Source organism: Myotis brandtii, unplaced genomic scaffold, assembly GCF_000412655.1.
Source record: "Myotis brandtii unplaced genomic scaffold, ASM41265v1 scaffold191, whole genome shotgun sequence".
Taxonomy (NCBI): domain Eukaryota; kingdom Metazoa; phylum Chordata; class Mammalia; order Chiroptera; family Vespertilionidae; genus Myotis; species Myotis brandtii.
The window spans coordinates 1,122,781-1,137,221 of NW_005357115.1; the positions used below are offsets into that span (position 1 = coordinate 1,122,781).

General features: G+C 41.2%; 1 protein-coding gene across 1 annotated transcript in view; it reads right to left on the minus strand.

The window, feature by feature from the left end:
* Positions 1-1,045: 1,045 nt before the first annotated feature.
* Positions 1,046-14,441, minus strand: part of DHX57 (DEAH (Asp-Glu-Ala-Asp/His) box polypeptide 57) — a 44,736-nt gene continuing 31,340 nt past the window's right edge. The window contains exons 18-24 of the mRNA XM_005864734.2: positions 12,217-12,312; positions 12,046-12,129; positions 9,302-9,436; positions 8,555-8,629; positions 6,091-6,225; positions 4,866-5,066; positions 1,046-2,937 (exon numbers count right to left, since the gene is read on the minus strand). Of these exons, the coding sequence (XP_005864796.1) occupies positions 2,794-2,937; positions 4,866-5,066; positions 6,091-6,225; positions 8,555-8,629; positions 9,302-9,436; positions 12,046-12,129; positions 12,217-12,312 (870 nt within the window). The 3' untranslated portion in view covers positions 1,046-2,793. The remainder of the gene's footprint in view (positions 2,938-4,865; positions 5,067-6,090; positions 6,226-8,554; positions 8,630-9,301; positions 9,437-12,045; positions 12,130-12,216; positions 12,313-14,441) is intronic.

The following is a 14,441-nucleotide window of genomic DNA, read 5'->3' on the forward strand; positions in this document are numbered from 1 at the left end:
CCTGGAGAAAAAAATGAAGGTCTGCTGCTGGAGGGTTAAGAAATGTCATATCCTGTCCTAGCCGGTTTGGCTCAGTGGATAATGCCTCGGCCTGCCCAACGCAGATTCTGGGTTCAATTCTGACCAAGGGCATGTACCTAGGTTGCAGGTTCCTCCCTGGCTCCGGCCCAGGTCAGGGCTCATGCAGGAGGCAACCAATCAAAGTGTTCCTCTCACTTTGATGTTTCTCTCTGTCTTTCCCTTTCTCTTCCACATTCTCTAAAAATCAATGGAAACATATCCCCAGGTGAGGATAAAGAAAGAAAGAAATGTCATATCCTATGAAAGACACTTCTTGAAAATGCCTAAAGAAAGTTGTCATTTTTTCATGGTAAAGGGACTGGAGTCCGTGTTGATGAAAACACCTTGGTGGCTGCGGTGACTGGCAGTGGCTGCAACAGTGCGGTGATGGGGCTGGTGCCTTCCCCTGATCAGCCCGGTCGACTCCCACAAAGGGAGGCCAGACTGTGGCTTAGGCCTGCTCCCCAAGGGGAGCAGGGAGCAGGTAGTAGGACATCCCCTAGGGCTCCCAGTATGTGATAGGGGGCAAGCTGGGCTGAGGGAACCCCCTCCCCAGTGCACAAATTTTTGTGCACTGGGCCCCTAGTTTGTATATAGAATTTTCTCAAATTCTTTTTTGCTGTTGTTAGTCTTCACCTGAGGATATTTTCCATTTTGGGAGAGGGAGAAGGAGAGGGAGAGGGAGAGAGAGAGAGGAAGAGAGAGAGGGAAAACACATCGATGTGAGAGAGATACATCGATTGGTTGCCTCCCGCATGCGCCCCAACTGGGGCCGGGATTGAACCTGCAACCCAGATATGTGCCCTTGACAGAGAATTAAATGTGTGACCCTGTGGTGCGCAGGCCTACGCTCTAACCAGATATGAAGTCCAGGAGGAAGACAGAGCTAATGCTCTGTCAACCTATGACGACCTCTGTAAGAATGGTTAGCTCTTCTAATTTTCTGAGAACTCAGCTAGACATAGTACAAAACAGTAGTGCAGACTAATTTTGTAGCCAGTATTTTATTAATACGATTCCCTAACTAGAATCCAATAAAAGTAAAACAAATATTTCAGAAAACATCCACAGAGTTCTTAACAAAATTAACATTACGTGCTGACAATCTTGTTGGGGCTTAGAAATCCAGGCCACAGTGAAATACTCTACTGCATTTTGACCTTTAATCACAAAGGAGTAATCTTATTTCATAGTTCATAAATTTTAAGAGTTTTGGGGTGAGGATTTTCTTATTCAAGGTGTCCAACCTTTTCACATCCTGGCCACCTATGAAAGGGTAGGATTTGTGCATGTGTATGTGGCTGCAAGTAACCAGCCCAAGAAGGGCTTCCTGAGGGGAGCAACTTCTCAGCCCTTGGAACCGGAAGTTTTGTAGTCAGCGCGCTCCCAGCTGTGTGCTCTGCTGCAAACGTGTTACCAGTCCCCACGGCTCTGCTAGGGCAGCGTGCGCTCCACTATAGCACCAAGAGTCAAAACGGCTTTTAAAAACTTGTTTAGAGGCTCAGTGCAGTTTTAGCCTTCATTTCTCCTAAGTGTCCAAGCCTAATCATTTTTGTAATCTGAGCCTGTTTCAATAGCAAGTCAGGGCTTGGATATTGTCTGCACTCTGCTTAAGTGCACTGGTGCTTAAATACACCTCATAATGATCAATTTGGACAGTCTAAGAGTCTTATTTAACTAAAATAAAATCTTAAAAAGGGAACACCCTTCATTGAGGTGGTTTTTCTCGATTAGTTTGAATGTTAGCTATGGTATGAAACTTGAGGGCTAGACAAACAGGAATATTTTTCCACCCAGTTCTTTGGGATTCTTCCTGGCCACACTGATAAATGCCAGGGGAAAATATACATGTACTCCTATTTTTTCAAAATGCCAGTGCTCCATTAACCTAAGTGGTGGCTGAAATAAGTCTCATGGAAGGCATTTTTATGACTGTAAATCTGACACTGGCATGGCAACCCTTTCTCCCTCAACCATGCCAACTTTGCTCTGAGAATACCATTAAAATTCCTTTTGGGTAATGTGAAATGTGGCCATTAGATCCGGGTGAGTTCAGAAGAAAGTAATTTCTAAATGGAAAACCTACAGGAGAATAAAGACACTCAGACGGTTCTGCTTTTAAGAATTAGAGTGTTGTGGATAAGACCAGCTTGCATTTTAGTAACAATTAAGAACTCATTAAGTTTATTTTTTAAGGCTTACCTTGAATGAGTAAAAATAAAAATCCCTCACAAATCAAGTTTACTCTGTAGCCAATAGCCTACAATGAAATTTTAATCTTTCTTGCTCACATGATTTTTTTTCTTCTCTGTTCTAACTTCTCTCAGTTGAGCCTGTATGATAGAAACAACAATCAGTATCTCTCCTCATGCCCTTATCTCACCCCAGTAAAAAGCAGGAGAAAAAGAATATGCAGATTAAAACAGAATACACATTCACTTGTGTGTTATCAGGCGCATTTCATTCATTCTAGGACAGTCCCAGGGAAAAAGACAGGCAGGCGGGTCTGTAGACTGTCTTACCACGACACTCCAATTGTGCTGGGAGTGCCCACTGCTGTTAGAAATACTCAGTCTGGACAATTTCCCTAAGGGAATGCGGTGCCTTGGCAGCCTGGGCAGTGCAGGCCCTGGGCTCCTTCATCAGAGCTTGAGTTCGAGGTAGAGGTGCTGCTGCTGTTTCCCGGGTGAACAAGAAGCAGGTGAGTAGCAAGCACTCTCCTAAGACGGGTCTTTATTGTGTGGTGACAAGCTTCACAATCGTGCTGATGATGCGGGATCCTCGAGGACACATGCACAGGTCTATGCTCGGGTTCTTGATCTTATCCTGGAGGAGCTGGTCAAGCTCGCAGCGCAATTCCTTTACTAATTCAGCCACCTAAAAGGGAGTGGCATGTCAGTGGCGTGTGACCAACAGGAGAGGGAGATTATCAAAGGAAATGCCCGTTATCATTCTTTGAGACTCCTGGTATGAATTTTAACTTCATTAGTGGGGTGGGGGTGGAAACTAAATACATTTTCATTCTAAAAATGTTTCTAAAAGTTCTTGACCCAACAATAGGAACATTCACTCACTGTGAGCTCTGATATACAAAATGGGCTCCAATATAAAAAGGCTCCTCTATCCCATCTCATTGAAAGAATGGCTTTTATGTAGTGTTCTCCACATTAAAGCTTGGCCAACTTTTATAATTTGCTCCAAGAAGAGAAGCCGGAAAATGGAGAATTTATTTATTTATTTATTTTTTAAAAATATATTTTATTGATTTTTTACAGAGAGGAAAGGAGAGAGATAGAGAGTTAGAAACATCGATGAGAGAGAAACATCGATCAGCTGCCTCCTGCACATTTCCTACTGGGGATGTGCCCGCAACCCAGGTACGTGCCCTTGACTGGAATCGAACCCGGGACCTTTCAGTCCGCAGGCTGATGCTCTATCCACTGAGCCAAACTGGTTTCGGCAAGAATTTAAAAAAATCTTTTAGCTTTGGGATACACTTTATGCTTTTGTGAGGAGAAAAACCACACTTTTATGTCACTTTGCTTGTGCTGATGTTTCAGTGGCACTGTAGATGTCTTCCCAACATCTGCCTTGCCCCTCCCCCATTGTTCGGCAACGTGTAGTTTGGACCCTGATCTAAATCCAACAGGCTCATGCCATCCTTGCCAGGGGGAATGGCTCAGGTAATTCCGGCCTTAGTGCCCATGACATTCCTTTGGCCACAAGAACTGGTTTAGGAAGAGAAGGTTCAATGGAACTTTTAGGAAAGGATTTGGTCTCCCCTCTGGACAGTATGCTGCATGAGGTCAGGCCTGGTGCCACCACAGCCATCCTGCTACCCACAGGTCAGCCAGGCTTTATCGCCATTGAGTTGCTGAACTGAATCTCCCTGCCTGGCCTTTTTGACCTGCACTGTCCAATATGGCAGCCAGCAGTCACCTGCGGCCAATCTAATGACCACATGAAACATGGCTGGTCCAAAGCGAACTGTCCTGTGAAGGTAAAACACACACCAGAGTTTGAAGACTTAGTACGAAAACAGAATGTAAAATATCTCAATAAATTTTTATATTGATTATGTGTTGAAATTAAAATCTCTTAGATGTATTAGGTTACTTAATATATATTAAGATTAATTTGACTTCTTTTTACTTTTTTTAAATGTGGCTACTACAAAAATTGAAATTACATAGTGGCTCACATATTTCTATTGGATTGTGCTGCTTTAGACTTTACAGTTAAATACACCAGTATATTCCCTTTGTTTGAGTTGGTGTTTTTGCTTCTGGCAATGTAAGATTTCTAACAGATGCAAGTGTTAAGCTGAGTTTTTATTCCTTAAACATATGTACTGCTCCTTAAATGTTTTCTGCAGGCTCCACATAGTGCATAACTGATACTTGAGAATAAAAGAATTCAGATCCATTACCTGTTTTTTTAATGGTAGAGGTAGACTCAGGGTTGATTTTTATTTATTTTTGCTCATCTATATTTTCTGATTTTTCTTTGGTGAGCACATTATTTGCATATCAGTGAGGAAGGTCCAACACCTCACTCACAGCTTCTGTCCAGAATCGCCCACAGCAGCCCAGCCTGGGCTCCTCCTCTCAGGTGTGCTGCCGGAAGTCTTACTAAGGCTCTGCCCCTGGCGTCACTCCAGCCTCATCCTTTCTTAGTATCTCACTGCAGACCCATCATTCACTCTTAACCAGCTCTGTTGTCCTTGGTCCCTGAAGGAATGCCCTATACTTCATATTATCAAATCCCTTCATGGCTTGAGACTCACAGGATGGATCTGTCCTTACCTGATGGGAAGCAGCCGCAAAACGAATCCAACCATCATCCAAGGAGACGACGAACTCTCCCCTTTGAAGCTGCACATTCACTTGGCCTCCTCCGAACAAGACCAGCGGGTACACAGACACCATGCTGCAGTCGCGGATGAACACCCGACTAGTTTTGATCTTCTCGTGGTACAGCAGGTAGGGGCTGTCAAAGTGTCTGACCTGGAGCATAAAACCTCAGGTGATGACAGCAACGTCACTGGCAACATGAGGGGGCCTCCACCAGTCCCATGGACGCAAATACCACCTGTCGGTAACTTACAAAATCATCTCCAGTCTGTACTTTTCCAGACTTGTATGTGCAACTACCTACTTGACATCTCCACATGGGCTCCAATAAGCACGTCAAATTTCTTATGTTCAGAAGAAATTCCTGATTTCCCCTTCATGCAGTGTTCATTATCTAAGTAAATGGCACCCCCCTTCACCCCGTTGCTCAAACCCCAAAGAGTCATCCTTGATTGTACTTCCCCCCTCACTCTATCTACATCATCGATAAGTCCCGTCACCTTGCTGAGTCCTGCCAGCTCTATTTTCAAAATACATAATGAACTGACACGTTCTGACCACTTCTATAGCCATCCCCTTGCGCAGTGCCTCCTAAGTACTCGCCCTGCTCCTTCGCATCTTTACAGCTTCTATTCCACACAGCAACCACAGAGATGGTTTAAAAACACAATCCAGTTAGGGCTCAAAAGGCTCCAATGATTTCCCCCAGACAAACCCCAGATCCCTGCCATGGCTCACAAGGTCCTACATGACCTGACCATTGCCTACTTGTCCCAGTCACCCGCCACCCTCCCCCTAATCATCCCACTGCACTTCCTGGAACACACCAACATGCTCCCTCTCATGGTCTTCACACTTATTTCCTCTGCTGGAATGTTCTCTTTAGATACCTGCATGGCTCGCCCTTCCCTGCCCTTAGGATTTGCTCCATGGTTTGCTCCCCAGAGTTCTTCCCTGACCACTCTACGGAAAACAGCCCCTCTCCTATCTCTCAATCTCTCTGACTGATTTCTCTTCATAACATGTGTCACCAAGCTGAGGTGGTTTGCTTGCCTGTCTTCCCCAGTGATGCTGCTGGGCACAGCAAGTGATAGAGCATGGTTTGGCTGAACTTAAGGGACTGTGTTTCCTACCCCACCAGCCATATGTAACTGTGAGTATACCCTGCTATTCTGACCTGATAGTTCACTGATGAAGGGTGAATGTGCACATATCCATCGTTCTTGGTGACAAACTTCAGCTCATCTGATTTTGGTTGCATTCTGACAGCTCCAGTACTGGTCTTCTGAAACTTCCCTTCTGGGCTTTTCACCTAAACAACAGGTATTTGTAAAAATAGATATTTAAAATGTACATTTCCACTACAGGATGTATTCCTTGGCACAAAACCAGTCTTGTTTGAATGCCTTTGCTGTTTCTTCCCTCTATTACTTAGTTTCCTTTTGAAAGCAATATAAGCATACTTTTTGCTTTGCTTTTCAAACCATCAAGAATGTGCCAGGTCGGTGTGGTTCGGTGGCTGAGTGTTGACCTATGAACCAGGAGGTCATGGTTCGATTCCCAGTCGGGGCACATGCTCGGATTGCGGGCTCAGTCCCCACTGGGGTTCGTGCAGGAGGCAGCCAATCAATGATTCTCCCTCATCATTGATGTTTGTTTCTCTCTCTCCTCCTCTGGAAAAAAAAGAAAAAAGAAGTGTGAATGTAGGTACAGCAGCACTGGGTGGCTACACCACACAGCAGCCACATGGGGGAGAAACTACGTTGATATTTCAGGTCTGCACTAATTATCAGGTGCAGAGAGTTGGAACCTGCTGATTATCAATCTCAATCCCACATTTCCAAATGAATTCCTTTCAAAACAGCAAGAAAACATTGTATGAATAGAAAAAAAAATCGTATGAATAAACAGATTAGTCCATTTGAAAAAAAATTGAAAAGCTATTATACACACATATATGAATTATATGTATATGACAAAAATAATACATGTTTCTTGTATAAAATATTAGGAAAAAGGAAAATAAAGCCTTCCTGTAATCATCACATAATTAAGAAATAACTAGTATTATTTGATAAATATAATTTTAGTTTGTCTGTTAGATTTATGTTATATACTATATATAGAAAACTAAACACAATATAAATACAAATGTACATATACACTAAAACTAATATAGGATTATTTTCTATAAGTATACTTTTTAAACTTAATATATTGAGAACTTCTTCCTGTTTTAAAATATTTTCCTAAAACATAATTCCTTTAGAAAAACCCCCCACATAATTCTTAATGGCAATATAGTACCTCATAATTTACCAATAAACTCTCCATTATTAGAAGTTTAGATTGTTCATTCTAACAGTTTATAATTGCAAACATTTCCCTGGATGCATCTTTATGCATATACTAGAGGCCCGATGCATGAAGATTCGTGCAAGAATAGGCCTTCCTTCCCCTGTCTGCTGGCACCGGCTTCCCTCCGGCACCCAGCCAGGACCCAGGCTGCTTCGCTCCTGCCGCCACTGCCACCCCTGGTGTGTGTCCGCTGGGGCTGGGGGCAGCATGCAGTCCCCTCCCGCCCATCTGCGTGCACAGCTCCTCCTGAGCAGTTGTGATGCAGCCTCCTCCTGAGCCGGTTGTGATGCCCGGCTAATTTGCATATTACCACTTTATATATATATATAGATGCAATTATTTCTTAATAATAAATCTTTAGAAATGAAACTGCTATGTAGAAAGGATGTATCAATTTTATTCCTACCAAGAGTTTGAGTGTTCATTATGGGGGGCTTATGACAGTAAATTTTGTCACCTCATAACTACCCAAAATCCATAGTTTACTTTAGGGTTCACTCTTGGTGTTATATATTCTATGGGTTTGGGTAAATGTATAATGATATGTATCCTTCATTATGATATGTATTATTCTCACTGCCCTAAAATCTACTATGCTCTGCCTATTCATCACCTCCCCAGCCCCTGATTTTATTTTTGTCTCCATAGTTTTGTTCCAAATAATTTTTTAAAAATAAATTTCAAATGATTTGAAAAACATGCAAGTACTAAGCAGAAAACAAACCATAAATTAGTGAATGTCAACTGAGAATTTAACAAAAAGTTAAAAGAGAAGTGATTCAGTACTCCAACAAACTCAGATTCTAAGGTGACAAGGACTGGATAATGAGAACTCAGATGAGGGCCCAACAAGGGGTTTCCAGAAGTGCGCTGGCACAGGTGGTCCACGGCAAAGCACTGACTTGTTTGACTTTGTTCTTAGTCTCATTTTAGTCCAGGGAAAGGGTATAAGAGAAATGTAGTCAAATCAAATTCCTATCTAAAACAGAAGGATAGTTATTTAGGCATAGGTTTGCTGAGAAAGTAACATACATGTCCATTTTAATTCCTGGAATGTCATAATATGTCAGAAGGATTAAAGAAGCAACCCATTTTATACAATAAATGTTCTTGAACAATGCATCTAAACAGGTTAAGGAAGTGAAGGTTTAGAAATATACACTAAGTTTGAAAGGCTGTGTGTGTGTTTGCGTGTGTGAGATGATTAATGCTATGACTTAACTTATATCCTTGGCTCCAAGTGAGACAAGTTGTGGGAGAATCCAGGAAAAGCATTTTGTTACCTGCACTACATTTGGATACAGAGCAGCACACAGCATTGCTGATATCAGCTTGGGGTTCTCAGCATTTGAATTTGCCTGTGAGAGAAATGCAGCATTAATTTCATAAGTAATGTGGCTACTTTTGTCTGTGCCCTGGAATTTACCATTATAATGTCATTTGATTTCTATCTTAAAACAGACAAAAGCATCTAAGTTCTATCCCTGTGCTAAAAAAATTGTATTTTCTAAGTGAAAAGTAGATCTATCGGCACACATTCACACAGGACCCACTCCAAGAAGCCCATGAAAACTCTTCCCAGATTCTGCAAAGCAGCTACAAAGCCAGTGTTCCTAAGGCTCAATAGAGAGAAAGATTCTGGTTCATGAGATGTTCACAATCTCCAGAAAGTACTAACTTCACTTAGAACAGAGTGGCATCAGGTTCATCTTGAAGAAGTGTTCTTCCTATAGTTATACAAAAAATTATTATTGGTTGGGAAAAAGCTGGTCTGATTTAAGAAGACATTATTGGAAAGTCGATTCTACCTCTTACGGATTTATCAAGAATCAGTGTGAAATTTAAAAAACAGAAACCCTTATGGTTTTATCAGTGTTAGCTGACACTTATTTGTGGAAAGAAGAAAACCAAGATTGCCACAAAACCACTGCTCATAGGCTTAAGTGAAGGATGCCTACATGTGTTCCTGAGTTAAAATAGTATCCATGTTCGAATTAAAGAGAACTAAGAGCTAATTACACATTCTTTACCTCTTCTCCTGTGGCTTCCAGGATGCCATCTCCTCCCAGGGCCCTTTTCTCAATTTCTCTGGCTCTGAGTCCCTCCTTCGCAAAGCCTATATCTGATAACAGTTCAGTAAATTGTCGTTTGAGGCTGGCCATTTCCTGAAATAAGTGGAGAAAGTGTTTAAGCAGGGGCATCAACATATCAAAGGTAAGTGGAGATAGTCTTACAATGATGAATGAGACAGAAACTCATTACTTCAGTGGACAGTAATGAGGCTCATATGGGTTCATCAAACAGGTCATTTCCAAAAAGGCAGTTTACATGAATGCAAACCAGCAGAGCTAAATAGTTACAGAGAATTCAATAAGCTACAAAAACCCCAAAGATCATTCATTTACCTCTAGATTATATTTTAAAAATCATGTTCATTGGATTTTGGATAGGTCTGATGTTCCTGGAAATTCTCAGGTCAGCAAAAAATGCAGTTAATTTTGTTTGGGACCCGACTCCAGGTGTTGTGACACTGCCTAGGTCTTTCCTACCTGCATCTCTGCTCAGGTCCTCTTAGTTCTTTACCTGAGCCTAGAGTGGTTGGTTCTGCATTCACCACTTTCCCTTTCGCTTACCTGGAGGTCTCGCTGGCTCACATCTTTTCCTAGGAATAGGAACATTATTAACTGGTTTAGATTTAGACCCTCCTTTTTGTAGCTGAGCACAAGTATGAGAAAGAAAAAGCCCAAACCTCCTTCTCTTCTGGCTTCTGTTCAAATATAAGCTGCACATCAGACAATAGAAAAGGAGATAAAGACATCATGGGAACCGAGAGCGAAGCAACACTATCCTGTCTCTTGATGACAATGTGAGTGTTTTGTAGGAATGTCTCAAGTACATACGGAACATGGCAAAATATAACCCGGAGTTAAATATGCCATAAATAAATACATGGCTTTAACTGACATCTTGTTAAAGCAAGCTAGAGTTTAGTGAAAAGAGGGAACTCTATTTGATGGACCTCATAGAGCACAGCAAAATCTACATGTATCCTGGAAAAAAAAAAAGAATAAGTAAATTTAGTAAAAATTGTAATTTAAAAGAAGTGTAATTTATACTTAAAAAATCTTAATGACCAGAGGAAATATTTATTACTGCATCTTACATATAAAAATGTTCTTTAGATGAGTGACTCTAACTCTTGCTGTGTATTAGAATCACTTGGTCAACCCAACAATGACAGTAAACAGATGCTGAGGCCCTACCCCTGGAGAGCCAATGAAACTGGCATGGGGTGGAACCTGGGCATTTTTACTTTTTTGTTGTAAGCTTCCTCAGGTGAATCTAATGTGCAGCCATGAATGAAAAATTATTGCTTTCGATGTACTTATAATACAGCTAGAACCTTTGCTTTCTCAAAATGCCTCACTGAAGTACATCTAAAGGCAGATGAGAATGAAGGCAAATACTGGCATGCATGCATTGTTCTAGGCCAGGGGTGGGCAAACTTTTTGACTCGAGGGCCACAATGGGTTCTTAAACTGGACCGGAGGGCCAGAACAAAAGCATGGATGGAGTGTTTGTGTGAACTAATATAAATTCAAAGTAAACATCATTACATAAAAGGGTACGGTCTTTTTTTTTTTTTTTAGTTTTATTCATTTCAAACGGGCCGTAGTTTGCCCACGGCTGTTCTAGGCACTGGGGATAGAGTATTGGACAAAACAGATAAGGTCTCTGCTCTGATGGAGCTTCTGGGATAGAGAGATACATAAATAATGTCAGGTTCTGGTAAGTACTAAGGACCTTAATTTTGTGTTCTACTCCAGGCCATCTTTTAATATGAAAGTAACATTCTTCCCCCTTCCAGCCTCAAAACCTTCGAGTAAAACACTACTCAAAGATGTGCACTGCCCTAACTGGTTTGGCTCAGTGGATAGAGCATCGGCCTGTAGACTCAAGGGTCCCAGGTTCAATTCCGGGCAAGGGCATGTGCCTTGGTTGCGGGTGCATCCCCGGTGGGGGGGTGTGCGGGAGGCAGCTGATCGATGTTTCTCTCTCATCCATGTTTCTAACTATTCCTCTCCCTTCCTCTCTGTAAAAAATCAATAAAATATATTAAAAAAAAAAAAAAAGATGTGCACCATCAGTATCTGGCTTCTTGTGCCACTTTGGAGGGGGATCTAGAAACACTGTCACAACAGAGGAGCCCTGCCTGCTACCACACAGAAGATGATACACCTTTTTCTTTCCTGTGTACTCATCATTGATATAGTAGCCTCTGATGGGCATAAAGAAAACTCACGAGGAAAATCTGGTTCAGTATTCATTCTTTGGTTTTAGGGGGAGGATTAGGGTTAAGGATGCTCATAACCCACTTTGAGAACCTGCTAAAAGCATGATTCCTCTACCAGAATAAGGCACATATGTATAAGGATATGATTTTGCATACAATTTCAGGGGTTATGGATCCAGGTTGAGAATGCCTGGTAAAATTACTAAAAAAAACTGATTTCCAGTAAGCAGCAAGCTTCGGAGTGCCTATATTTCCCCGCCCTCCCCATAAGTAAACACAAGCTCACTGAAAAAGGGAAAAGGTTTAGCACAGAAGGCCGATGTCATGCGTAGTTCAGGAGTCTGTCTCACACAGCTGGTGAAACTGAGCATATTCCAGAAATAACATTTTCAATGTGAAGGCAGGACACACAAGATGAAGGTGCAGCACCCTCTGACGTGCTACTACAATAGAAAATGAATGAGAACAGAAACGACTCACCTGAAGAACTCTGCCCGACAAGAAGTTTTGTCTGCAGTAATTATAACTTGCTCGCATACCTTCTTTCATACTTAGCTGCCACCCCTAAATGTTGAAGAAAATCAAAATGAACTTTCTCTGTCTTTAGCGCCAGCTCTGGAATAATCCTCGGCTATTAGGTTATATACTTACCTTATATGCTTGTAGAAGGGCCAGATAATCACTGTTTGCGAATGCAAATTCTAACTTTTTCTGGTTAGCTTCCTCTTTTTTATCCCAGGGAGACACCTAAATAAGGAACATCAGATTTGAATGACACATTTTACCTCCGGTTTCACATGGACTTTCTTACTGCTGAAGCAAGGTGCCTTGGGAAGTGTGTGTGTGGCACAAAGAGTACTCAGTTTGTGGCTGATTATAGGCATTACGGGCAAGCTACCACTATTTGCCCTTGTGAGTCTGTCTGCCCACCCCAAATAAGCTCTACTAGGTCTTTTAGTTCCTGGTGGCAAGATGTCATTAAAGAGACACTCATTCTGAAAGCTAGATCTGAAATCTAAAATTCTAACTTTTCAAACACCTTCCTTTTTAGGAGGGCCGGTGGGAAAAGGATTATATTTGGGAAGTTAACATTACGTTTACAAAACCCAGCAAAGGGCAGATGCTTAGTTTAGGCCAGTGATGGCGAACCTTTTGAGCTCAGCGTGTTAGCATTTTGAAAAACCCTAACTTAACTCTGGTGCCGTGTCACATATAGAAATTTTTTGATATTTGCAACCATAGTAAAACAAAGACTTATATTTTTGATATTTATTTTATATATTTAAATGCCATTTAACAAAGAAAAATCAACCAAAAAAATGAGTTCGCGTGTCACCTCTGACACGCATGTCATAGGTTGGCCATCACTGGTTTAGGCTAAGGATGACATCAGTGTTTGTAATGAACATCAATATTTCTGTATTCCAATAAAACAAAGCAGCCAGTGAGAGGTTTATTTAGACGATTTGAGACAGAGGTCCTACTCACAACAATACCGACCCACATGCCCCTGAGTAAGCTTCATTACCCACTCAGGTCCTTGGTTTTGTCATTTGTTGTTAAATGAGGGGACTGAACTAAGATCTTTTTGCAGATCTATGTGTTTACAATTTCATGAAGTATAACATTAAAGCTGAACAAAATGGGTACATTGATCTATCCCCCAGTCTCTCTGAGCTAAGCCATGGTGAAAAAGGCCGAGTGACACTCTATCCAACAACAGCAGAATATCCATTCTTAAGTCCACATAACATACTCTCCAGGACAGACTATATGGTTGGCCATAATTCAAAGCTTAATAACCTTTAAAGGGCTGAAATAATACAAAGTATGTTCTCTGACCATAATAGAATGAAATTAGAAATCAATAATGGAAAAAACTGGGAAACTCATAAGTATGCGGAAATTAAAGAACACAGGCCTAAATAACCAACTGGTACCAGAAAAACTAAAAACAGAAATCTGAAAATACTTGAGATGGAAACAACCGCAAATGTCCATCAAGTACTGAATGTATAAATAAAATGTGGTATATTCATACAAAGGAATATTATTTGGCCATAAAAAGGATGAAGTACTGATGCATGCTGTAATATAGATGAATCTTAAAAGCATTATACTAAGTGAAGAAGCCTGTCACAAAGACCACATATTATATTATTTCATCAATATTAAATGTCCAGAAGAGGCAAATCTATAGAGACAGAAAGTAGACTGGTGGTTGCCCAGGGCTGGAGTGGATGGGAAGATTAAAGGGAACTGGGGAGTAATAGTTATGGGATCTCTTTATGAGGTGGTAAAGTATTCTAAATCTGACTATGGTGATGACTGCACACAGTATTAAAAACTAATGAGTTGTACTTTGGATGAATTATCTATAATAATAAAAGCACAATACGCTAATTATACTGGACGTCCTTCCAGACGACCTTCTGGACAAAGCTGTGGCGGGCGAGGGCTGAGGCAGAGGCCGAGGCAGAGGCGGCTGCAGGGGGTCCGAGCCGCTTGCATGAATTTTGTGCATCAGACCTCTAGTATTTCAATAAGCTGTTAAAAAAAAGAAGTGGTCCAATGTATTTACTCCCTGGTAAAATCATGCAGAGGTACCTTTTACTAGTACTTGTTTGCATTTTCTGATTTTCCTATAATGAGCAAGTTTAGCAAGTTTTTTAATTAAAAAAAATTTAGATTATTTTAATAAGTTAGATCTCCAGTTCTTCATCTTCATTTGGGGTATGAATTTATTTGAGGATCAGATAAAAGTTATAGACATTGTACCCTGAAAAATTCACATACAAGTACAAGAAAACCTTTAGGGGGCTCACATAACCCTGTAGCCCCCACAGTCCCCTTAGAGACCAATGGACTCTAGTTTA